This window comes from Protopterus annectens, chromosome 9.part0, assembly GCF_019279795.1.
Source record: "Protopterus annectens isolate FY-2018-M chromosome 9.part0, PAN1.0, whole genome shotgun sequence".
Taxonomy (NCBI): Eukaryota; Metazoa; Chordata; order Ceratodontiformes; family Protopteridae; genus Protopterus; species Protopterus annectens.
In genome coordinates, this window is record NC_056743.1 from 382424544 (window position 1) to 382450090 (window position 25547).

General features: G+C 41.9%; 1 protein-coding gene across 4 annotated transcripts in view; it reads left to right on the forward strand.

Moving 5' to 3' along the window:
* PDLIM2 (PDZ and LIM domain 2) overlaps window positions 1–25547 on the forward strand; it is a 3176635-nt gene that overhangs the window by 2597447 nt on the left and 553641 nt on the right. For all 4 annotated transcript variants that reach the window (XM_044082921.1, XM_044082925.1, XM_044082922.1 and 1 more), the window contains one exon: window positions 22360–22547. In XM_044082921.1, coding sequence (XP_043938856.1) covers window positions 22360–22547 — 188 coding nt within the window. The remainder of the gene's footprint in view (window positions 1–22359; window positions 22548–25547) is intronic.

Genomic DNA, 25547 nt, shown 5'->3' on the forward strand with positions numbered 1-25547 from the left:
GTGTTGGTTACATCTCTGGTAATCATTTTAAGTAGAGTTGCTGCTACTGAGATTTGTCTGCATACATCAACTGGACATAAGCTGATTTAAGTATATTTCCTTCATTTTATTGTGGTTGTTATAACTTGGGGACTGATTTCTCAGATCTAGCTCTGTTGAAACTGTCTTGTGTGTGTGTCTGAAGCTCTGCACTAGTTGTTAAACTGCTCTGAAATTCCTTTAAGTGTTAATTAGCTTGGGGGTTTTCTGATAACTTTAAAACCTGTGTTGGTTACATCTCTGGTAATCATTTTAAGTAGAGTTGCTGCTACTGAGATTTGTCTGCATACATCAACTGGACATAAGCTGATTTAAGTATATTTCCTTCATTTTATTGTGGTTGTTATAACTTGGGGACTGATTTCTCAGATCTAGCTCTGTTGAAACTGTCTTGTGTGTGTGTCTGAAGCTCTGCACTAGTTGTTAAACTGCTCTGAAATTCCTTTAAGTGTTAATTAGCTTGGGGGTTTTCTGATAACTTTAAAACCTGTGTTGGTTACATCTCTGGTAATCATTTTAAGTAGAGTTGCTGCTACTGAGATTTGTCTGCATACATCAACTGGACATAAGCTGATTTAAGTATATTTCCTTCATTTTATTGTGGTTGTTATAACTTGGGGACTGATTTCTCAGATCTAGCTCTGTTGAAACTGTCTTGTGTGTGTGTCTGAAGCTCTGCACTAGTTGTTAAACTGCTCTGAAATTCCTTTAAGTGTTAATTAGCTTGGGGGGTTTTCTGATAACTTTAAAACCTGTGTTGGTTACATCTCTGGTAATCATTTTAAGTAGAGTTGCTGCTACTGAGATTTGTCTGCATACATCAACTGGACATAAGCTGATTTAAGTATATTTCCTTCATTTTATTGTGGTTGTTATAACTTGGGGACTGATTTCTCAGATCTAGCTCTGTTGAAACTGTCTTGTGTGTGTGTCTGAAGCTCTGCACTAGTTGTTAAACTGCTCTGAAATTCCTTTAAGTGTTAATTAGCTTGGGGGTTTTCTGATAACTTTAAAACCTGTGTTGGTTACATCTCTGGTAATCATTTTAAGTAGAGTTGCTGCTACTGAGATTTGTCTGCATACATCAACTGGACATAAGCTGATTTAAGTATATTTCCTTCATTTTATTGTGGTTGTTATAACTTGGGGACTGATTTCTCAGATCTAGCTCTGTTGAAACTGTCTTGTGTGTGTGTCTGAAGCTCTGCACTAGTTGTTAAACTGCTCTGAAATTCCTTTAAGTGTTAATTAGCTTGGGGGGTTTTCTGATAACTTTAAAACCTGTGTTGGTTACATCTCTGGTAATCATTTTAAGTAGAGTTGCTGCTACTGAGATTTGTCTGCATACATCAACTGGACATAAGCTGATTTAAGTATATTTCCTTCATTTTATTGTGGTTGTTATAACTTGGGGACTGATTTCTCAGATCTAGCTCTGTTGAAACTGTCTTGTGTGTGTGTCTGAAGCTCTGCACTAGTTGTTAAACTGCTCTGAAATTCCTTTAAGTGTTAATTAGCTTGGGGGGTTTTCTGATAACTTTAAAACCTGTGTTGGTTACATCTCTGGTAATCATTTTAAGTAGAGTTGCTGCTACTGAGATTTGTCTGCATACATCAACTGGACATAAGCTGATTTAAGTATATTTCCTTCATTTTATTGTGGTTGTTATAACTTGGGGACTGATTTCTCAGATCTAGCTCTGTTGAAACTGTCTTGTGTGTGTGTCTGAAGCTCTGCACTAGTTGTTAAACTGCTCTGAAATTCCTTTAAGTGTTAATTAGCTTGGGGGTTTTCTGATAACTTTAAAACCTGTGTTGGTTACATCTCTGGTAATCATTTTAAGTAGAGTTGCTGCTACTGAGATTTGTCTGCATACATCAACTGGACATAAGCTGATTTAAGTATATTTCCTTCATTTTATTGTGGTTGTTATAACTTGGGTCTGATTTCTCAGATCTAGCTCTGTTGAAACTGTCTTGTGTGTGTGTCTGAAGCTCTGCACTAGTTGTTAAACTGCTCTGAAATTCCTTTAAGTGTTAATTAGCTTGGGGGGTTTTCTGATAACTTTAAAACCTGTGTTGGTTACATCTCTGGTAATCATTTTAAGTAGAGTTGCTGCTACTGAGATTTGTCTGCATACATCAACTGGACATAAGCTGATTTAAGTATATTTCCTTCATTTTATTGTGGTTGTTATAACTTGGGGACTGATTTCTCAGATCTAGCTCTGTTGAAACTGTCTTGTGTGTGTGTCTGAAGCTCTGCACTAGTTGTTAAACTGCTCTGAAATTCCTTTAAGTGTTAATTAGCTTGGGGGGTTTTCTGATAACTTTAAAACCTGTGTTGGTTACATCTCTGGTAATCATTTTAAGTAGAGTTGCTGCTACTGAGATTTGTCTGCATACATCAACTGGACATAAGCTGATTTAAGTATATTTCCTTCATTTTATTGTGGTTGTTATAACTTGGGGACTGATTTCTCAGATCTAGCTCTGTTGAAACTGTCTTGTGTGTGTGTCTGAAGCTCTGCACTAGTTGTTAAACTGCTCTGAAATTCCTTTAAGTGTTAATTAGCTTGGGGGGTTTTCTGATAACTTTAAAACCTGTGTTGGTTACATCTCTGGTAATCATTTTAAGTAGAGTTGCTGCTACTGAGATTTGTCTGCATACATCAACTGGACATAAGCTGATTTAAGTATATTTCCTTCATTTTATTGTGGTTGTTATAACTTGGGGACTGATTTCTCAGATCTAGCTCTGTTGAAACTGTCTTGTGTGTGTGTCTGAAGCTCTGCACTAGTTGTTAAACTGCTCTGAAATTCCTTTAAGTGTTAATTAGCTTGGGGGTTTTCTGATAACTTTAAAACCTGTGTTGGTTACATCTCTGGTAATCATTTTAAGTAGAGTTGCTGCTACTGAGATTTGTCTGCATACATCAACTGGACATAAGCTGATTTAAGTATATTTCCTTCATTTTATTGTGGTTGTTATAACTTGGGGACTGATTTCTCAGATCTAGCTCTGTTGAAACTGTCTTGTGTGTGTGTCTGAAGCTCTGCACTAGTTGTTAAACTGCTCTGAAATTCCTTTAAGTGTTAATTAGCTTGGGGGTTTTCTGATAACTTTAAAACCTGTGTTGGTTACATCTCTGGTAATCATTTTAAGTAGAGTTGCTGCTACTGAGATTTGTCTGCATACATCAACTGGACATAAGCTGATTTAAGTATATTTCCTTCATTTTATTGTGGTTGTTATAACTTGGGGACTGATTTCTCAGATCTAGCTCTGTTGAAACTGTCTTGTGTGTGTGTGTCTGAAGCTCTGCACTAGTTGTTAAACTGCTCTGAAATTCCTTTAAGTGTTAATTAGCTTGGGGGGTTTTCTGATAACTTTAAAACCTGTGTTGGTTACATCTCTGGTAATCATTTTAAGTAGAGTTGCTGCTACTGAGATTTGTCTGCATACATCAACTGGACATAAGCTGATTTAAGTATATTTCCTTCATTTTATTGTGGTTGTTATAACTTGGGGACTGATTTCTCAGATCTAGCTCTGTTGAAACTGTCTTGTGTGTGTGTCTGAAGCTCTGCACTAGTTGTTAAACTGCTCTGAAATTCCTTTAAGTGTTAATTAGCTTGGGGGTTTTCTGATAACTTTAAAACCTGTGTTGGTTACATCTCTGGTAATCATTTTAAGTAGAGTTGCTGCTACTGAGATTTGTCTGCATACATCAACTGGACATAAGCTGATTTAAGTATATTTCCTTCATTTTATTGTGGTTGTTATAACTTGGGGACTGATTTCTCAGATCTAGCTCTGTTGAAACTGTCTTGTGTGTGTGTCTGAAGCTCTGCACTAGTTGTTAAACTGCTCTGAAATTCCTTTAAGTGTTAATTAGCTTGCGGGTTTTCTGATAACTTTAAAACCTGTGTTGGTTACATCTCTGGTAATCATTTTAAGTAGAGTTGCTGCTACTGAGATTTGTCTGCATACATCAACTGGACATAAGCTGATTTAAGTATATTTCCTTCATTTTATTGTGGTTGTTATAACTTGGGGACTGATTTCTCAGATCTAGCTCTGTTGAAACTGTCTTGTGTGTGTGTCTGAAGCTCTGCACTAGTTGTTAAACTGCTCTGAAATTCCTTTAAGTGTTAATTAGCTTGGGGGTTTTCTGATAACTTTAAAACCTGTGTTGGTTACATCTCTGGTAATCATTTTAAGTAGAGTTGCTGCTACTGAGATTTGTCTGCATACATCAACTGGACATAAGCTGATTTAAGTATATTTCCTTCATTTTATTGTGGTTGTTATAACTTGGGGACTGATTTCTCAGATCTAGCTCTGTTGAAACTGTCTTGTGTGTGTGTCTGAAGCTCTGCACTAGTTGTTAAACTGCTCTGAAATTCCTTTAAGTGTTAATTAGCTTGGGGGGTTTTCTGATAACTTTAAAACCTGTGTTGGTTACATCTCTGGTAATCATTTTAAGTAGAGTTGCTGCTACTGAGATTTGTCTGCATACATCAACTGGACATAAGCTGATTTAAGTATATTTCCTTCATTTTATTGTGGTTGTTATAACTTGGGGACTGATTTCTCAGATCTAGCTCTGTTGAAACTGTCTTGTGTGTGTGTGTCTGAAGCTCTGCACTAGTTGTTAAACTGCTCTGAAATTCCTTTAAGTGTTAATTAGCTTGGGGGTTTTCTGATAACTTTAAAACCTGTGTTGGTTACATCTCTGGTAATCATTTTAAGTAGAGTTGCTGCTACTGAGATTTGTCTGCATACATCAACTGGACATAAGCTGATTTAAGTATATTTCCTTCATTTTATTGTGGTTGTTATAACTTGGGGACTGATTTCTCAGATCTAGCTCTGTTGAAACTGTCTTGTGTGTGTGTCTGAAGCTCTGCACTAGTTGTTAAACTGCTCTGAAATTCCTTTAAGTGTTAATTAGCTTGGGGGTTTTCTGATAACTTTAAAACCTGTGTTGGTTACATCTCTGGTAATCATTTTAAGTAGAGTTGCTGCTACTGAGATTTGTCTGCATACATCAACTGGACATAAGCTGATTTAAGTATATTTCCTTCATTTTATTGTGGTTGTTATAACTTGGGGACTGATTTCTCAGATCTAGCTCTGTTGAAACTGTCTTGTGTGTGTGTCTGAAGCTCTGCACTAGTTGTTAAACTGCTCTGAAATTCCTTTAAGTGTTAATTAGCTTGGCGGGTTTTCTGATAACTTTAAAACCTGTGTTGGTTACATCTCTGGTAATCATTTTAAGTAGAGTTGCTGCTACTGAGATTTGTCTGCATACATCAACTGGACATAAGCTGATTTAAGTATATTTCCTTCATTTTATTGTGGTTGTTATAACTTGGGGACTGATTTCTCAGATCTAGCTCTGTTGAAACTGTCTTGTGTGTGTGTCTGAAGCTCTGCACTAGTTGTTACACTGCTCTGAAATTCCTTTAAGTGTTAATTAGCTTGGGGGGTTTTCTGATAACTTTAAAACCTGTGTTGGTTACATCTCTGGTAATCATTTTAAGTAGAGTTGCTGCTACTGAGATTTGTCTGCATACATCAACTGGACATAAGCTGATTTAAGTATATTTCCTTCATTTTATTGTGGTTGTTATAACTTGGGGACTGATTTCTCAGATCTAGCTCTGTTGAAACTGTCTTGTGTGTGTGTCTGAAGCTCTGCACTAGTTGTTACACTGCTCTGAAATTCCTTTAAGTGTTAATTAGCTTGGGGGTTTTCTGATAACTTTAAAACCTGTGTTGGTTACATCTCTGGTAATCATTTTAAGTAGAGTTGCTGCTACTGAGATTTGTCTGCATACATCAACTGGACATAAGCTGATTTAAGTATATTTCCTTCATTTTATTGTGGTTGTTATAACTTGGGACTGATTTCTCAGATCTAGCTCTGTTGAAACTGTCTTCCACCCTCCCTGTTCTTGGATGTAGTTTAAATTTGGTGGCTTTTGCAGTGCCCGCCCACTGTAGATTTGATCTAGGACACTCCCCAGTCCCTTCTCTTTACCGCATTCTCTCTAATAAACCCTTTCTGCACTTGCTTTTAGTCCTTTTAATTTAATTACATTTTTTCATACTGTGTGTGGACTAATATTGCTACATACTCAAGTGTGCCAGCTTGCACTGCATGTGAATTGTTTTTATAGCATTTACTGTCTGTTTTTTCCTTGTCGCTGTAAAAAAAAAAAAAAAAAAAATTCTCTTGTTTTCCTGCCTTACTGAACTAGAGTAGTCCAGTTTCAGAGTTGCTGATCCCTGGGCTTTGTTTTAGTTCCTGTTACTGATCCATTGCCTTATTAGGAAGGAGGGAAGTTTCTTTGCTTACCAGTGGGAGTGGGAAGCACTGAGCCTTTTTGTCCGATTTGGTGAAGTTTCAGCCAGAAACTAGTAGTCCATTGGTCGCTTTTGGGCCAGTTCCTAGCTCCTTTCAGCCCCTGCTATAAAACACGCTAAACACGTTTTTCCAGCTTGTACCAACTCAGCACAGATCCTCGTGGTGGCCTGCAGAGTGATCCAAGCAGCAGAGAGCTAAAAGAGTGACTTTCTACCAGATATAAGTATTTTGTGGCTTTCCCACTGTTATTAAGCTAGCGACTGCATTTCGCCTGTTTTACTGCTACTTTAAGTGATTTCTGCATTTTACACTGTTTATTGCACTTTAAGTTACTAATTGTTGCAAATTGTTTCTGTAGGCTACACACTAAAGTGCTAGCCGATTTACAGCATTTATAGCATTTACTGTCTGTTTTTTCTTGTCTCTGTAATAAAACAAAAATCTCTTGTTTTCCCGCCTTACTGAACTAGAGTAGTCCAGTTTCAGAGTTGCTGATCCCTGGGCTTTGTTTTTAGTTCCTGTTACTGATCCATTGCCTTATTAGGGAGGAGGGAAGTTTCTTTGCTTACCAGTGGGAGTGGGAAGCACTGAGCAGCCTTTCTGTCCGATTTGGTGAAGCTTCAGCCGGAAACTAGTAGTCCATTGGTCGTTTTGGGCCAATTCCTAGCTCCTTTCAGTCCCCTGCTATAAAACACGCTAAACACGCGTTTTCCAGCTTGTACCAACTCAGCACAGATCCTCGTGGTGGTCTGCAGAGTGATCCAAGCAGCAGAGAGCTAAAAGAGTGACTTTCTACCAGATATAAGTATTTTTGTGGCTTTCCCACTGTTATTAAGCTAGCGACTGCATTTCGCCTGTTTTACTGCTACTTTAAGTGATTTCTGCATTTTACACTGTTTATTGCACTTTAAGTTACTAATTGTTGCAAATTGTTTCTGTAGGCTACACACTAAAGTGCTAGCCGATTTACAGCATTTATAGCATTTACTGTCTGTTTTTTCCTTGTCTCTGTAATAAAACAAAAAATCTCTTGTTTTCCCGCCTTACTGAACTAGAGTAGTCCAGTTTCAGAGTTGCTGATCCCTGGGCTTTGTTTTTAGTTCCTGTTACTGATCCATTGCCTTATTAGGGAGGAGGGAAGTTTCTTTGCTTACCAGTGGGAGTGGGAAGCACTGAGCAGCCTTTCTGTCCGATTTGGTGAAGTTTCAGCCGGAAACTAGTAGTCCATTTGGTCGTTTTGGGCCAATTCCTAACTCCTTTCAGCCCCCTGCTATAAAACACGCTAAACACGCGTTTTCCAGCTTGTACCAACTCAGCACAGATCCTCGTGGTGGCCTGCAGAGTGATCCAAGCAGCAGAGAGCTAAAAGAGTGACTTTCTACCAGATATAAGTATTTTTGTGGCTTTCCCACTGTTATTAAGCTAGCGACTGCATTTCGCCTGTTTTACTGCTACTTTAAGTGATTTCTGCATTTTACACTGTTTATTGCACTTTAAGTTACTAATTGTTGCAAATTGTTTCTGTAGGCTACACACTAAAGTGCGCTAGCCGATTTACAGCATTTATAGCATTTACTGTCTGTTTTTTTCCTTGTCTCTGTAATAAAAAAAAAAAAAAATCTCTTGTTTTCCTGCCTTACTGAACTAGAGTAGTCCAGTTTCAGAGTTGCTGATCCCTGGGCTTTGTTTTTAGTTCCTGTTACTGATTCATTGCCTTATTAGGGAGGAGGGAAGTTTCTTTGCTTACCAGTGGGAGTGGGAAGCACTGAGCAGCCTTTCTGTCCGATTTGGTGAAGTTTCAGCCAGAAACTAGTAGTCCATTGGTTGTTTTGGGCCAATTCCTAGCTCCTTTCAGCCCCCTGCTATAAAACACGCTAAACACGCGTTTTCCAGCTTGTACCAACTCAGCACAGATCCTCGTGGTGGCCTGCAGAGTGATCCAAGCAGCAGAGAGCTAAAAGAGTGACTTTCTACCAGATATAAGTATTTTTTGTGGCTTTCCCAATGTTATTTAAGCTAGCAACTGCATTTCGCCTGTTTTATTGCTACTTTAAGTGATTTCTGCATTTTACACTGTTTATTGCACTTTAAGTTACTAATTGTTGCAAATTGTTTCTGTAGGCTACACACTAAAGTGCTTAGCCGATTTACAGCAATTACTGTCTGTTTTTTCCTTGTCTCTGTAATAAAACAAAAAAAATCTCTTGTTTTCCCGCCTTACTGAACTAGAGTAGTCCAGTTTCAGAGTTGCTGATCCCTGGGCTTTGTTTTTAGTTCCTGTTACTGATCCATTGCCTTATTAGGAAGGAGGGAAGTTTCTTTGTTTACCAGTGGGAGTGGGAAGCACTGAGCGGCCTTTTTGTCTGATTTGGTGAAGTTTCAGCCAGAAACTAGTAGTCCATTCGTCGTTTTGGGCCAATTCCTAGCTCCCTTCAGCCCCCTGCTATAAAACACGCTAAACGTGCGTAAGCGCGATTTAGCGCGGAGTTACCACTGTTGCACACAAGAGCAGCGGCGGTTAAACAAGGTTAAACTATTTGATCCATCTAAATTCCACTCTTCCAATTTTCCCTTAAAACTACCTTCCTCGAGCTGTACTGCTGATCTAACCAGCATATCCTATAACTGAAAAGTTCATCTCTACTTGCTTCCCAAGTAGACTATTCTCTATCTGTAAAGCCTAGCACTTACTCCTACAGTACTTGCACCTTGATAAAGCACTCTTATTATAGATAGTACCCCACCAGCCTAAAACCCACTTCCCCCGGAGTCCTTTGAAAGTCTCTTTATCTACTACTTCTAGTATGTCGAGGGATCAGTTGCTAGTGTCCTCTCCAGCTCAACTGGTGAACCTGGGAATATTGAGGCAATGTTACAACTGCCTCATGTACACAGACAATCCTCTCCTTCTCCCACAAAACACAAATACATGCGAGAGATGCAACTATACGGCCAAACTGGAGGCTGAGCTCTCTCAACATAGGACTGGCAAGACCAGACAGGAGGAGAAGGTAACCACACACAATACATACCCAGTCACACATGGTACCATCACAACTTCAAATCATACACATACTCACACAAAGACATACTCGGAGGCTCTGATCAAAAATTTACCAAAACAGCAGAGGCCACCAAAGCAGACACCCAAACAACTACCACCTCACGACCCAACACATGCAACACATAGACCACACAGTCAGAGTGTCAAACAGTCACAGCCCTTAAGGCCAAACAAAATGCCAGACACACTTGTCATTGGTGATTCCATAGTCAGACACACTGACGCCCCGCTCACCAGACTGAGTAAAGAGAAGGTCACAGTAAGCTGCCTGTCAGGCTAGAATCCGCCACATAACGCAAGCACTCAGGTCTCTCAACAGCAGGTACAAGTACGCCTCAGTCATTGTCCACGCTGGTGACAACGACCGGAGAGGTACCGCCTTGGACTACATGAGAAGGGACATCGAGGAGCTCTCTGATTATGTAGCCCAGGCAGGTATGACCCTGACCTCGAGCAGGATCCTACCTTCACCTAGAATGATGCCACACTACAGTGATAAGATGATCAGCTTTAATAATTGGCTTAAATTCTGGTGTCATTCAAAGGGATCCAATGTCTGTCTGCCTGGGATGACATGCTGGACAAGCCACGCTGCTTCCAAGGGACGGCTTGCACCTGTCACCCTGGGCTTCCGGATATTGGCAAAGGCTCTTGCCACCCCATAGTGCCTTTTTAGGCAAGGCTCAAATTCTAAACCTACCACCCTAGAACACCAAAAAGGAAAAAACTAAGGGTAATGCTGCTCAATGCCAGAAGTCTCAATCTCAAGATGCACGCACTCGAGGCCCTTCTCAATATGGAGAACATCGATGTCTGTGCTGTGACAGAAACCTGGTTCAAGGCTCCTGAGAGCACCCCAGCACTAACAGGTTTCACCTCATATCATGCGTTCCGCCCCAAAATCCGGACAACACCAAGAAAGGAGGGGGTGTCCATATTCATAAAGGACACCCACACCTCAAGGTTGGTGGCAACGCATGATGCATCGGAGACCATCCAGGTGCAATTAACCATAGGCAAGACTGCTCTGCAATTTGTAGCATGTTACAGGCCACCCTCTCAAACTCAGGAACCTCACATGGCCTTCCTGAAAACATTGGAGGATAAATGTATCTCCAAACACCATCATACTAGGTGACTTTAACTACCCTAATATAGACTGGGAACACTACTCAAGCCCGAACACTCTAACCCAAAGATTCCTGGAGTTCATAAACTCAAATGCCATGGAACAACTAGTCACCATCCCCACAAGAGGAGAAAACATACTTGATCTCATCATCACGAACATGGGATCAAAATGTTCAACACCGAAGTATACCCCTCACTGGTGAGATCAGATCATAAACTAATCTCGCTGGAGGTCCTCATCCCGCCCCACCTGAAACAAAAAGACCACAGTGAAAAACTTCTCAAAAGCCGATTTCACACTTCTAAAAACTAGTGTGGTCTCCTTTAAGGCCCCTGAGCCAGTGGTAAACATTACTCAAACCGCTGAATCACTTACAAATGCCTTCTACCAGCACCTACAGGACTGCATGGATCAGGCAATCCCAAACAAAACTAAGACTCTCTGTACCAAAGGCAAGCGTCCAGTCTGGTGGACCCCAGCCATAAACAAGCTCTACAACAAAAGGAGGAAGCTACTACAAGATAGAGCAAAATCCTTGAAAGGTAAGACACCTTTGATCATTATAAGTAAAAACTAAGAGCTCTCATAAAATCATCCAAGGCAAATTTTGAGAGAAAAATCGCCAAGGACTCTAAAGAGAATCATAAGGCCTTCTTTAGCTATGTTAGAAACCTAGGAGGAAACTCCCAGATATGCTCAGAATTAGTTCAAAATGATGTGAAAATTACTGAACCTACACACATTGCCAACATACTGGCTGACAGGTTCAGTGCAAACTTCTCCCCTCCCCAAAAGGAGAGATATCTATTCCAGAGGATTGTAGCCCCCAAACATCTCCAACGCCCAGGTGAGAACTGCCCTCACTAAGGCAAAAACACAGCATCCATGGGACCGGATGGTGTCCCCGGCTGTGTGCTTCATGAACTCAATGAGGAATTAAACCCACAGTTAGGACAGCTGTTTAATCTTAGCCTCACCTCAGGATACGTACCCAAGGAGTGGCGCACGGCGACTGTGGTCCCACTTCATAAGGGCGGTGCCTCCACAGACCCTGGAAATTACCGCCCCATTAGCTTGACAAGCCTTATCTGCAAAGCCATGGAGAGGATCATAATGGAACTCATAAATAAAGACATAGGGAACTTGCAGACTTTGGATCCAACTAGTTTGGCTTTGTCAAAGGCAGATCCTGCCTCTTAAACTTGGTTGACTTTTTCGAGACAGTCACCAAGGCCATTGATGAGGGAAAGGCAGTCCATACAGCCTACCTCGACCTGGCAAAGGCCTTCACACAATACCCCACTCAGGTATCATCGAAAAACTCATCAGCTTGAATGTAAACCCATACATCACAAGATGGGTTGCAAACTGGCTAAGTGACAGAACCCACAGGGTCAGAGTTGCTGGAGCCATGTCAGACTCAAAGCCTGTCACAAGTGGTGTCCCACAGGGCTCAGTCCTGGGTCCACTCTTGTTCGGCATCTACTTTTCTGAAGTACAAGCAAACACAGGAGGGTTATGGCTGACAAAGTTTGCAGATGACTGCAAACTGGGCCATAGTCGAAAACACATCTGACACAGATATCCTCCAGAAGGGCCTCACAGAAATGGATAACTGGTGCCAGAGCCATGGCCTGAAGTTAAACGCCAAAAATGCATAGTCATACCCTTTGGGAAAAACAAGGCTACCCCTAGCTACCATATAGGTGGCAATCCACTGAGCACAGAAAAGTCATCAGAGATCTGGGGACCCAGGTTGACAGTAGCCTTTCGCTTGACACTCATGTTGCTAAAGTAGTTAGGAAAACCTTCTATATCACCCACCTGATCATGAAGGGATTCACATCTAGATCAAGGGAGGTCATCGTCCCCCTGTACTCATCACTTATTAGACCTATGATTGAGTACAATGCCCCGTTCGCAATGTATCTGACCAGACACCTGCTGCAGCTTGAAAGGCCCCAAAAGTTCCTCACCAAAAGGATAAAGGGTCTCAAAAATATGTCTTATGCTGCCCGACTGAAAGAACTCCAGCTCTATTCAGTCTCATACCGCTTGCTCAGAGGTGACCTGTGCCTGACATATAAGGCCATGTCAAACCCAGATTTGATGAATATGCTTCACCTCAAAAAATCTAGATCCCTCAGAACCACAAGGGCGGGAGACTTAAACCTTGACACGGTTATAAATAGAACGTGCTGGAGGGACAGATTCATCACCCAGGGACTCCCTATGCTGTGGAACAAAATCCCGGTACATGTGAGGCAGAGCACCTCTCTGGTCTTGTTCAAGAGGAATCTTGACCAATGGATGGGAGATTGCAGATATACCCCAGGGATTACTTCAGCGTCACTGCTTGACAGAGGCACAGCAAAATGATAGGCATAGTTTTTATTCAAACTAAAGGGGTGGCGAAAGCCACATAACTATGGGCTAGGCTTGTAAATGCCCTTGGGCAGATAGCCTAGTATAAACCTATGAACCTATGAACCTAATAGGTTACAGAACCTCACAGTAAGAGGTTCTCCCATTCGATTCTCGGCTGGAGCGCCTTCTGTGTGGAGTTTGCATGTTCTCCCCACGGTGAAGTGGCATTCGAAAGACATGAGTGAATGGGCGTGCCTTCGTTGAAGGTTGGGCGTCGGGCTGGCACCTCGGCACCATAAAAATCAACTGCCAATCATTAGCGGACCGGAGTTCCCCTGTAGCGACCCCTAACTGGAAAAAGCCAAAAGAAAAACAACATATGTATGTGTGTGTGTGTGTGTGTGTGTGTGTATATATATATATATATGTTTTGTATATATGTATATATATATATATATATATATATATATATATGTGTGTGTGTATGTTTACAAAAATATGATGTTAAGTTGTCAATCTCGCCTTCATTCTTGCTGGATGGGTTCGGAGCCAAACCTTGGCTCCGACTTGGCCTATACTAAAGCTCGAGAGCTAATTTTACCGGCTCGAGGCAACCCTATATCCCATGATGCTAGGTGGTAACTACCCAGATCTCATTTGCCGCTTACGTTAGTGAGGTTGCTCTTTTTACCGGCTCAGGTTAGTGACTGTTTTTTTTTTCCCCCACTAAAATCCTAGTATTTCCTTAGTTTTTTCCCCTAGTATACCGTTTAGTCCTTTATAGGCTATTTTCTGTTAAATTTTAAGTTTAGTCTCTAATTTTTATCCCTTATCCCTGTCATACTCCCTTTCCCTAGGTTAGGCCTTAGACCCTTTCATTTTATTTTAATTCCCTCACAAGGATTCCTTGCTGTTTGTGTGTTCCCCGGTATCCCTGTATCCCTATTTGTTGGGGTGTGTGTGTGTCCTCCTAACTGTGGTTTTTCCTTTCGACTCTTCAGTGTCGAAGGAGACAAAGGTCTCAGGCTTCAAGAAGTGTGACTCGTGCTGTCAGAAGATGTCTCTGACAGACGGTCACACTTCTTGTGTTTATTGCCTGGGACCCCTGCACCTGCAGGACTCTTGCTCAGTGTGCCATGCTTTTAGCCCCAGAGTCCTGCAGGAGCGCAGGAATAAATTGATTTTAAGGGGCTTGTTAAAGCCCGAAGGTTCCCCGGCTAAGTCTGTGCCAGGGAAGCCTTCGAAACCACCTAAACCGTCGGCTCCGAGTCTTAAGCCCTCGGATGGTGGTTCATCATCTACGAGCCGATACTTTAGGATCGTAGCTACCTGCATCGGCTCCAGCTGGAGCCGATACCTCTAAGACTGTCTTCAAAGTCGGCTCCGGCTGGAGCCGACGTGTCTACGGCTCCATCGGCTCCATTAACCCTGATGCCCTCCGCACGAAAGTGGTCCAGATCTCCATCACTGGAGTCCATACATTCGGCTCCGAAGTCACCGTTACTCTCGGTGCGGAGCCATCGGAGCCATTCCTCTCGGTCTTCCAGACTTTTCGATCATGACCTTGAGAGAGTGGTAAGTAGACTGTTAAAGTCCCAGGCACTGGCCCAAATGCTTCATAGCCCGTCTCATCAGACAGCAGCTACATCCATACGGCAGACTATTCCTCCTTCGACTCTACCCCAGTGTTCGGAGCCGGAGCTCCTCGGAGCCGTGACCGTTTTGACATCGGAGCTGATACCTCCCCCTTCGGCCCCGTTGTCTGCTCCGATCTCGTCCATGGTGGAGGGATCCGGGCGCTAGGACTCTCTCACCGGCTCCGAGGGGATGAGTGGCATTGTCCTTGTCCAATCCCGTTCTCCCTCTCGGAGCATCGGCATTGGTGTGTTTGGCCCCGACATTGGCTTCGGAGCCATCCTTGTCGGTGCCGGCTGGAGTTCCTAGCTCTTCGGAGCGGGAGCTCTCTAGCCTGCCTGACAGGGGCGCCTTCGAGGTCATGAGGAGCGTACTGGCCCCAGTGCCTGCTCTACGGTCAGCTCCATCAGCTCCTCCCACAGTAGTGCCTGCTGATGTCTCTTCCTACTCTCTCGCCCCCAGCCATCGAGACCCAACGCCTCAGGTTTCCCCATTGGGAATATCCTCCTCTTCCAAGGTTTCCCCTGATCCATCAGGTGAACCCCCGTGTAAGAGGACATGTAAGAGGAAACATGTGGACTCCCCTGAGTTCGTCACATCTGACACCGACTTGGATGAGTCGGAAGGATCCCCAAGGTCCCCCTCTGAGGATGTCTCCTTCCCTGACATCCTTGAAATCCTTAAACAGAGGGGGAACTGGTCTTCCCTTAATCCTTCCGAGGATGAGTCAGTTTACCTGGAGGCTTTTGGTTCTCGACCCTCCACCTCCTGGGTGTCTCCGCCCTTCGACCCCCTTATGGATGTGGTGGCACGGAAGGCGTGGATGGTCCCTGACTCGTTGGAACCCACCCCACGGAGGCCTTCTAAATTTATAACAGCCCTTTCTGATAAACAATTTTTATCCAAAGGTGTCCCAGCTGATGCCATGGTGATGGCAGCGGCCACTAAGAAGGAGCTGGCTGATCCTTCAGTACCTATCCATCCACCTAACAAGGAATCTAGGACAATGGATAGGTACGGCAAGCGGATGTTCTCATCAGCGACCTTTGCCATGTGGTCGCTGAACTACCTATGCCACTTCACCCGTCTTCAAAGAGACATTCTTAAAGAAATGGGTGAAGTCCTACAGGATCCATCAGCTGCTGGGTCTCAGGAAAAAATTAACTCAGAGCTGGGAACCCTGAATTCTATTGTCAACTCCTCCATGCAGCTTATTTCATATGCAGCCGATGGAGTGAGTAGGGCCACGAGCACAGGTGTAGCTTAGAGACGTCACACCTGGATGCGGCTTTGTAACTTCGCAGACCCCTTCAAGGCATCTTTCACTAACTCCCCCTTTGATGGTTCAGCGTTGTTTGGACCTCAAGTGAAAGATACTTTGACCAGATGCAAACAAGACGGCAAGACTCTTTCTGCCGTAGGAGTCCGTTTTTCTACCCCATCTAGACCATATCCTAAGGGTCAAAAGGGTGGAAAAATGTGGTTCCGTAAATCACAAGGAGTCACGCCTGACGCAAGAGGTCAGTTCACCCCTAGAGGCAGAGAAGGGAACAGTAATAGACGCCGCCCAAGAGGCAGAGGGGGTCCACAGAACCAGGGTAGCAGAGAAACCCTGTCTGACAAGCCCTTCCAGCATCCCTGAGGTGTTGCCCGACTGTCCACCTTCGGAGGCAGTCGGGGGAAGATTATCGCTGTACCCACAAGCCTGGCTCTCCCTCACTCAAGACAGATGGGTGCAGTCGATCATATCCGAGGGTTACAAAATCCCCCTTATCCAAACCCCAGTGATTCAAATGGGGTCTCTTCCAGACGTTCCACCAAGTCTAAGGGAACAAGCAGCACTAGAAATATCAAAGCTGCTAAAAAAGAGAGCCATCCAGCCAGCCCCAGCAGACCAGCTAGGATCTGGGGTCTACTCAAAGTTCTTTTTGGTACCAAAAAAAGCAGGGGACTGGAGACCAATATTGGATCTCAGCAATCTAAACAAGTTTGTAAAAAGAACAAGGTTCCGGATGGTCACGCTACAGTCCATTTTACACTTTCTCGGCAAGGACAATTGGATGTGCTCAGTAGACCTTCAGGATGTGTACTATCACATCAAAATGCACAGGCGCTCCAGAAAGTTTCTCCGCTTCAGGCTGGGAGCCAGTCACTACCAGTTCAGAGCCCTGCCCTTTGGTCTCACTACAGCCCTCCTGAGTGTTCACCAAATGTATGGCAGTGGTTACGGCTCACCTGAGACGTCATGGATTCCAGGTGTTTCCATATCTAGACGACTGGCTCCTCACTGCCACCACCAGGTGTCAACTTCTTTTAGCCAGAGACTACACCATCCACATTTGCAAAGAGCTAGGTATCTCTTTAAATTTCGAAAAGTCTGCCTTGTCGCCTTGTCAGTCTATTACCTTCATAGGCGCCACCTTGGACACCGTTCAGCTATCAGCAAAGCTAACAAAGCAGAGGGTCTTAGATATTCAAAGTCATGTTCACGTCCTTCTTCATAACAACAAAGTCCAGGCCAGGTATGTTCTGAAGGTGTTAGGTCTCATGGCAGCAGCCATCACGCTCCTTCCCCTTGCCCACTTTTACATGCGGCTTCTTCAATGGATGCTTTTCTCCCAGTGGTCCTTCCAACAGTTCCCTATGACACACAAGATCCTAATAACCCGATCTTGCAGAAAACATCTGTCTTGGTGGATGGTCTCCCCTCAAGTCCATCAAGGCAGACCTTTTGCTCCCCCCCCCCGGTCGCCACAGTCACAACAGACGCCTCCCTGATTGGGTGGGGGAGGGCATTTTCAGGGCAGGACAGTCCATGGCACATGGCAACCCTTCGAATGCCACTTGCACATAAACGTCCTGGAGATGAGAGCAGTGCTTTTGACGTTGCAAGCCCTTCACGACTCTCTTCCCCTGGGGACGATTGCAATTCAGACGGACAATATGTCCGTAGTATGGTATATCAACAAGCAGGGTGGAACCAGGTCATATCCCCTGTGTCGAGAAGCACTCAGACTCTGGCAATGGGCGATCTCTTCTCAGCAGTTTCTGATAGCAACGCACATCCCTGGGAAGTCCAACGTCATAGCGGACAGGCTGAGCAGAGCTGTTCTCATGCCTCACGAGTGGTCTCTCAATCAATCGGTGACGGACAAAATATTTCAGAAGTGGGGGTTTCCTTGCTGCGATCTTTTTGCAACACCTCAAAACAGCAAGTGCCTCAACTTCTTTACACTCTTTCCCCTTCCAGGCCATTCCCCCAGAGATGCTCTAGTCCACGATTGGCCTCGGGGACTTCTTTACGCCTTTCCCCCTTTTCCGTTAATCACACAAACAATTCAGAAAGCTACCGCCTTGAGGGCCAAGATGATCCTCATTGCCCCTTATTGGCCTCGACAGATATGGTTCCCTTTCCTGCATCGCTACCTTTTGGAGCAGCCTTGACATCTGGATCCAATGCCAGATCTTTTGACCCATCAATCAGGGCAGCTGCACCAATCCCTCCAATCTTTCTACCTCACAGCTTGGTTGCTCCACTTCCGTCCCTAGCCAGGCTTCCAATGATTTCAAATTCTGTCCGCGATATTATTTTAGCTTCCCTTAAATCTTCCACCAGAAGGATCTATACTAGTAAATGGCAACGTTTTTCCTTTTGGGCAAAGGCTAGGAACATAGATCCCTTCACTGCTCCAATACACTCGGTCTTGGATTTCCTAGCCAAAATCTTTCACTCAGGATCTTCCTCCACAGTGAAAGTTCAACTAGCAGCCATCTCAAGTTTTCACATAGGTTTGTCGGACTCCAACATCATGTCCCATAAGCTTTGCAAGGCATTCCTCAGAGGTATCTTTTTACTCAGGCCTCCGATCAAAGACCCCCCACCACAGTGGGATTTAAACTTAGTTTTAGCATCCTTGATTCTCCCTCCCTTCGAACCTGTGGCCACCTGTTCCCTGAAGTTACTTTCCTGAAAGACACTATTCCTAGTCGCCATTACCTCGGCTAGGAGAGTATCTGAACTTCATGCCCTCTACATTCACCCTCCTTATTTACTGTTCCACAAAGACAGGGTTTCTCTAAGAACTAACCCGTCTTTTTTACCCAAGGTGGCTTCTCAGACAAATTTAAATCAATCTATTGATCTTCCGGTGCTCTTTCCTAATTATTCAAGCAAGGCGGAGCAAAAACTACATTGTCCGGACGTTCATTGTCAGCTCCGCTTCTATCTGGACAGAACTAAACAATTCAGAAAATCTGATCAACTTTTTTTATCTTATGCTGAGAATAAAAAGGGTCTTCCGGTATCTAAAGTAACCCTGTCTAGGTGGCTGTCTTCTGTGATTACCAGTATTTACCAACTCAGAGGTAAAGAATTGCCTTCTAGGCCAAGAGCCTATTCAACCAGGGCATTGGCTACATCTACAGCCTTTCACACTAGATTACCAATAGACACTATCTGTGCGGCAGCTACATGGGCCTCTCCTCATACTTTCGTTACACATTACAAATTGGACATGGCCTCCAGAAACAGGGCAAATTTTGGTTCCGCCGTTCTCAAGAGTCTGTTCCAATGAGCCACCCAGGATAAAGGTGCTAGGGATGCGGTCCCATCCAGCAAGAATGAAGGCGAGATTGACAACTTAACATTGAGAAGTTATGTACCTACCATAACGTTCCATGTTAGTTGTCTTCTCGCCTTCTTTCTTCTTGCCCCACCATCCCCCTATCCTGGACAGACCGGGAGGTTCTTCCCCTTCTTACAGGGGACCTTATCTTGCATTATTCCTAGCTCAGACAGTTGGTCCTGGAGTAGATACAGCTTCAGGAAGTGATAATTTGGGAGTTCTTCCTTCTCCTCCTCCACCTCAGAGGGGAGTCTATATTGGCTATGGTTTCTTAGCTACCAAACGAGATCTGGGTAGTTACCGCCTAGTATCATGGGATATAGGGTTGCCTCGAGCCAGTAAAATTAGCTCTCGAGCTTTAGTATAGGCCGAGTCGGAGCCGAGGTTCGGCTCCGAACCCATCCAGCAAGAAAGAAGGCGAGAGAAGACAACTAACATGGAACGTTATGGTAGGTACATAACTTCTCAATTTGTGACATCCATCTTAATATCCAACAAAAATTAATGTTTTCTTCAATACCACTAGCTGTGAATTTCAAAAAAAAAGAAATATTACTTCTGTTAAGGTCACTAAACAATGTCTCATACTGATCCCTAGTTCCATTTCATAGAAAAAACAAATAATCTGTGAATCTCTTTTGTACAAGCTGGCTGAAGAAAATAAAGGATGCAGTACTAAATACGTTTTCCCTGCATGGCATAATAAAATTATCAGATGATGGGGCTACACTAGCACCCATAGCCACCCCTCTAATTTATTGATAAATTATATTGTCGGATTAAAAAAATTATTAGAAATTACTAAGTTTGTAAACAAACATGTACTGTTAATTTCTGTATTATTTAATTCATTAAATTCACTTCAGTAACTCCGCACACAGTCAGTCCCTTGATCTAATAACATGAATGGTAAGTAAAAACTCTTCTGTGACAATAAACTTTAATGATACAGCTAATCTTAAAAAAAAAAATCAAGGAATACTTTAAATAAAATTGCCCAGCAGGATTTAATAAAGTGTTTAAGAATAATGAAATAGACATTTTATTTTGCTTGGTGACTAGTATAGGGCTAAATAGCAGATTTGCGGTATCCTTATATACTATAGGTATTCCAAATAGTGTGCTCACTTTTGTGTTTTCCGTTTTTTTTTAAATAAATAATTTTAATGAAATACATGTCTAACTATAGAAATCTAATAAAACTAAGTCAATATATTTATATTGTTTCTTTATAAAACTTTCATCTGCTATTTTGTAGCATTTTGTATTTGCTAAATGATTCATCCTGTCTGCATGATCTACGGTTTTCATAACGACCATAAGATTTCCGTTATCTTCACTTAAAAATGTAACATCCTTCATTTTTGTAAGTAATTGTTATATTTTACTTTCATATTCAAGTTAAGCTATTTAAAATTGCAGACATTTTCAAATATCAAACTAAAATAATTTTCAGAGTCTTTAAAAACCTTCTAACGTGTTGTATAACTTAGGATTAAACAAATTTCTTTTGTGACTATATTCTTCATTATTACTCGAAAAATACATATCTTTCAACAAGTAATGTAAATTAAGCTTCCTGGCAAATAATTTGAAGTCCAGTATTAAGATTATCAAGTTGGCTGTATTTGTAGGAAAACAAAGTAAATTATTTACCGAGTATGAAGAGCTCTGTATTAGTAAACTCAGTGTCACTTAAATTCTAAATGGAAAATAGATGTGTTGTTCTCATAAGCCTCCTGGTCTCTTTCACGTTATTTTTACTTGATATAATACTTTTAACATGTTTATCCAATTTATCAATTTATGAAATACTAGATTATACTTGTACTCATTAATATCAGTATTTTGATGCTTCAGAATGTTACTATCCAGTTCTTTTAATTGTTGTTCGAAAACCAAGATTTTCCCGTCATTACAGTTAATAAGAATTTTCATAAGCTGAACTCCAGTCTTATTAAACAGCTGGACCAGTTCATGATGCTCAGCATCTTCCTCTTTAATGCCATTAGGAAATTTGTATAAGAGGTCTCCCTAACAGCACCTGTTCGCAGTTCAGATATTGCTTCAAATACGAATTATCATTTAACAGTAACTTGTATTTAAATAATTTGGTTTTGAAGTCTCTGATGACTTTCTTTAAGTTTATAATGTCTGTAACTTGATGACACCCAAAACTGTTGAAGCCACTGTTTACACATCTAGAATTTAAAACTGGGTTGCTGGGTCTCTTTAATGCAATGTTAACTTTAGAACTTATGGGTTCTTCTACTGAGACAGTCATGTCTTCTGTAGTAATTTCTTCTTTAATGCCCTCTCTCACCATACTTTCCCTCAAAATCCTCTGTTCTGTTTCTGCTGGAACATTATTTGTAGTTTATATGGAACCCTTTTCTTTGGTGTGCCCAACTGTTTCGATTTTTAGAGTGTTCTTCCACTTAATGATTTGGGATACTGTAAACAAATGAGCTAGGAGCTCTCTTTTTACTCGTGTAATTTATTTAGACTAAATCCATCATTGAAAGTTTTAATTATGTACCTTGATACGCATTTCTTGGTGTCCTTGGGGCTCCTTTTTTTTTTTTTTTTTGGTGCAAGTTCCTTTGAAAATTTTTGATTCTTGCCTTAATTATTTGTTTGTCTTCATCCTGTCCATTGTGAGGCTTGAAGGAATCATATAGTATTCTGCATTATTCTTCCAGAAACAGCTGTACAGAAATTTATAAGTTTGAGTCTGTTGCTAGCTGACCGAGCTGCCATTTGATAACAGTTTTTGACTGTACTTTCTGGTATCCAACATGGTAGCTAAATGTCTGGGTCAGTCACAGCACTAACCTTGATGGTGCTGATGAGTTGTAACATTGTTATTTATACTGTAGGTAAGATAGTTGCTTCTTAGTTTTCTGCTGTTTAATTAAAATGTTATTAAAAATCAAATTAGATGCAAAGCTTCCAATGTCTTCACGGCTTGAAGTGCAGATGACTAGATGCTGAAGGTGCTTTGTGTTCATTTATTGGATTGTCTTTCTGCCTGATAACAGAAATTAGTTGCGTTTTTCAGTCCACATTGTTGACTTTTATATGATCATAGCTCTAACCTATACCACTTTGGAATTTCAGGTGACTGGGCATGATGTCAGAAGGAGCACATCTCCAATTCCAAGTCCAAGTTCTTACTCTAAACCTCATGCTGCAGTCAATTACAATACGTATTCACCACGGAGCCCAAGGGAGTTTAGTAACAGACCCATGAGCCCTGCAAACTTCAGCACATCTCCTGGCAACAACAGCTTGCCTAGACAAAGCAGGTAAGAGAGTGAATGAGTAACTCATCTCCTCCTCAACCTCAGAGTTCATTTAACTTCTCTGTTGGCATTTGCATGTGAGTGTTTTATGTATGCATCTGTGTATGAAATGTCATTCAGCAGAATTCACTAACAATTACATTGATTCCATTCCATGCTGAGGTGAAAAGTAGTTGTTTACTTTATCCTTTTTCCTGCCTGTATTTTTTCTAATGAGTATTTTTCCTTCTTACCACTGTCTAGCATAACATCCTGGGACAAGTTATTCATTTATTTACCACTGTTTTTTGGGGAAGAAATGAACTGCTCCCTGTGGTCTCATAATCCTGAAATTTGCTGAGCTTTTCCAGCTGACTTTATACTGTTATTGTTGCATTACATTGATCTGTTCCCAGCCTTGTTCTGATATTAAAGCATTTTATTCTCTAATTGCAAGGGCTATATTATACCCTCTCAGTGGTTTTGATTCCAGTCCTCTTCTGCACTGTCTGTGTGTGCACTGCAGAAATATGCAAATGTGTTTCATTAGGAGGTCATCTTAGAGTCCTGTACAGCAAAACTAAGGCTTCCATTCCTGTACTTATCCCCCATGCTGATGAACTTGAAAAAAGACCATTCTTCATCCTACAATTGTCTTGCTATTTTATGAATGCCTTGTCTCTTACTTTTTAGTTAGTTCTCTGTAAGACATTGTATTGTGATGTGAGACACACAGTATGGTATGTGTACAGCACTGAAGGTTGTAGTGCAGCTTAGAGTTCAATCCCTAAGCCTTCCCACTTTAAAATCCAAACAGCAGAGTCCTGTATGTGACATGCAGTAATTCCTTAACAACAAATTAGCAAAGTATAGGTGCACTGAGACCAGAATAAAATGAGGTAGTATGACCATAACCCACGCCTGGGTGTGGGTAATGCTGGATTTACCCACGGTTGGCATGGTTTGGTCACGAGGGCGAAGTATCTTGAACACAGCCATGGATTTAAGTTAGCAGTCTTCACACCTGATGCCAGTGTGTGATTTTACATAATTTTTTGAGAGACCCAGCCCTATGTAAATAAATCAATAAAATAATGAGGATTTCCTTTTTAAATGCAACTTTTTATTACATTAACATCCAAGTAACATTGAGACCAGTTGACATAATGGTAAAGGTCTTTGTCTCCCATTCATAAAGTAAAAAGTTCGATCCTGACCTCTGGCCAATGCATGTATGGAGTTTGTATGTTCTCCCTTGTGTGTCTGTGGGGTTTCTCCTACCTCCCAAAAAACATGAGTGTTTCCACCTCAAACTCACCAAGAGTGGAAGTGTGGGCAGTACATACTGTAGATAGCCCCTTAGAGGAAGAGTAGTAGCAAAGACCAACTGCTTTAAGCATCGGCTGTGAGCAGTATCCTCAAGACAGGAGAACCACAGATTAGAGATTGAGTGCTGTGTCAGGCCTAGTGACTTGACAATGTAAAAACTGGCTCTAGGTGATTCAGTCATGTTGACTAATGTCGTCAAACGTGGTCATGGGTACCAACCTGTGATAAGTGGGTTGAGGGCATGGCCTTCTCTGACCTGTGCCAGGTATCCATGCTAGAGGTGGTAGGGGTGTATGTACCCCTGTTGGCCAGTGGTTGCCCACCATAATGCCCAGCAGCCGTGGGTCAGTAAACTACTGGCCAGTCACAGTTTTCCAGATTAGGTTACCTAGGATAGTTATGTTTTTTTAACACCTTTGTTAAATTATCACTTAAGACATAGGCAAACATAAAATAACAGAAAACAAACCATATTAACATTTCCTCATTTACATACATAATACATCACACATCTTTTCTCTGTAACTATCATCAATCCAACATTACATAAATATTGACTTCCTTCCTTCTTTTAAACCTCACTCCTTCTCCTGAACATTGTTCTGCATGTATTGCTCATACCGTTTCCATTTATTTGTATGTAATTTGCTCCTTCCCTTTTCTAAAGATTCCTCTTCCAGTTCTTTTATCTCTTTTATAATATTCAGTATTTCAAATGCAGTTGATTTGGACTATGATTTCCATTTTCTAGTAATTACTCTTTTGGCAGCCATCAGAATTGAACTTAATAAGGCCTTACTATGTCTAGGCAATTCAGATCCTGTCTCCGTGTTGAAATGATTCCTTTCCTTAGTTACAGCCATTTGCTCACCCAGTATTTTTGACAGAGTACTTGGTAGGGAATTTTTTATATCTGCCAACTCATTGTACTCCCTAAAACACATTCCCAGTTACCTCTTTCTTCTCCATTACACTTCCAACATTTGCTATCTACCTGACGAAAAAATCTTTGAAATCTAATTGGGGTATAAAAATACCTATGCAAATACTCCCAAGCAAAGATCCTAAGCCTTCTGGACTTTGTTGCCTACTTGGGTGCCATACATATGTCTTATAGGTTCATAGTTAAGTACTTGGCTAGCTGCCTCTGTGGACCTAGCTAACTTTCCTTTTTGTGTCTTGCCCATCCCATGGACCATAATTGTATATTACCCCTAATGAGAATACATGGGATCATACCATAGATAATTTGAGGGGACCCATGCAAGGGATATAGCATTTAGAAGTTACTTCTGTCCATTAGCAGTACTGGAGTCAGTCCTAGGGTAGATTTTCTGTTATCCATCCATAGATCTAAGTTGTGCTTGAACATGGACAGGGATGAACTTTGTTTTATGTGGATGGGGAGTCTATTCCACAATAGTGGTATCCTCCTTGAGATATTCCTGTTCCTCCAAACCATTCTGTTGATGCTGCAGAATTGGTTTAGATCCCTAAACCAAGTATTTCTTATGCCATTTGACTTGCTGATGTGCAGAAAATCCATCAGTAATGGGTGAGAGGATGTCTTGTATGCCAGACACAGGTCACCTCTTAGCACTCTGTAAGATACCGAGTATAGTGATAATACTTTGAATTGTTCCATGTAGGACCTGTTGTTTAGGCTTTGTAACATTTAAGTAAGGCATTTCTGTG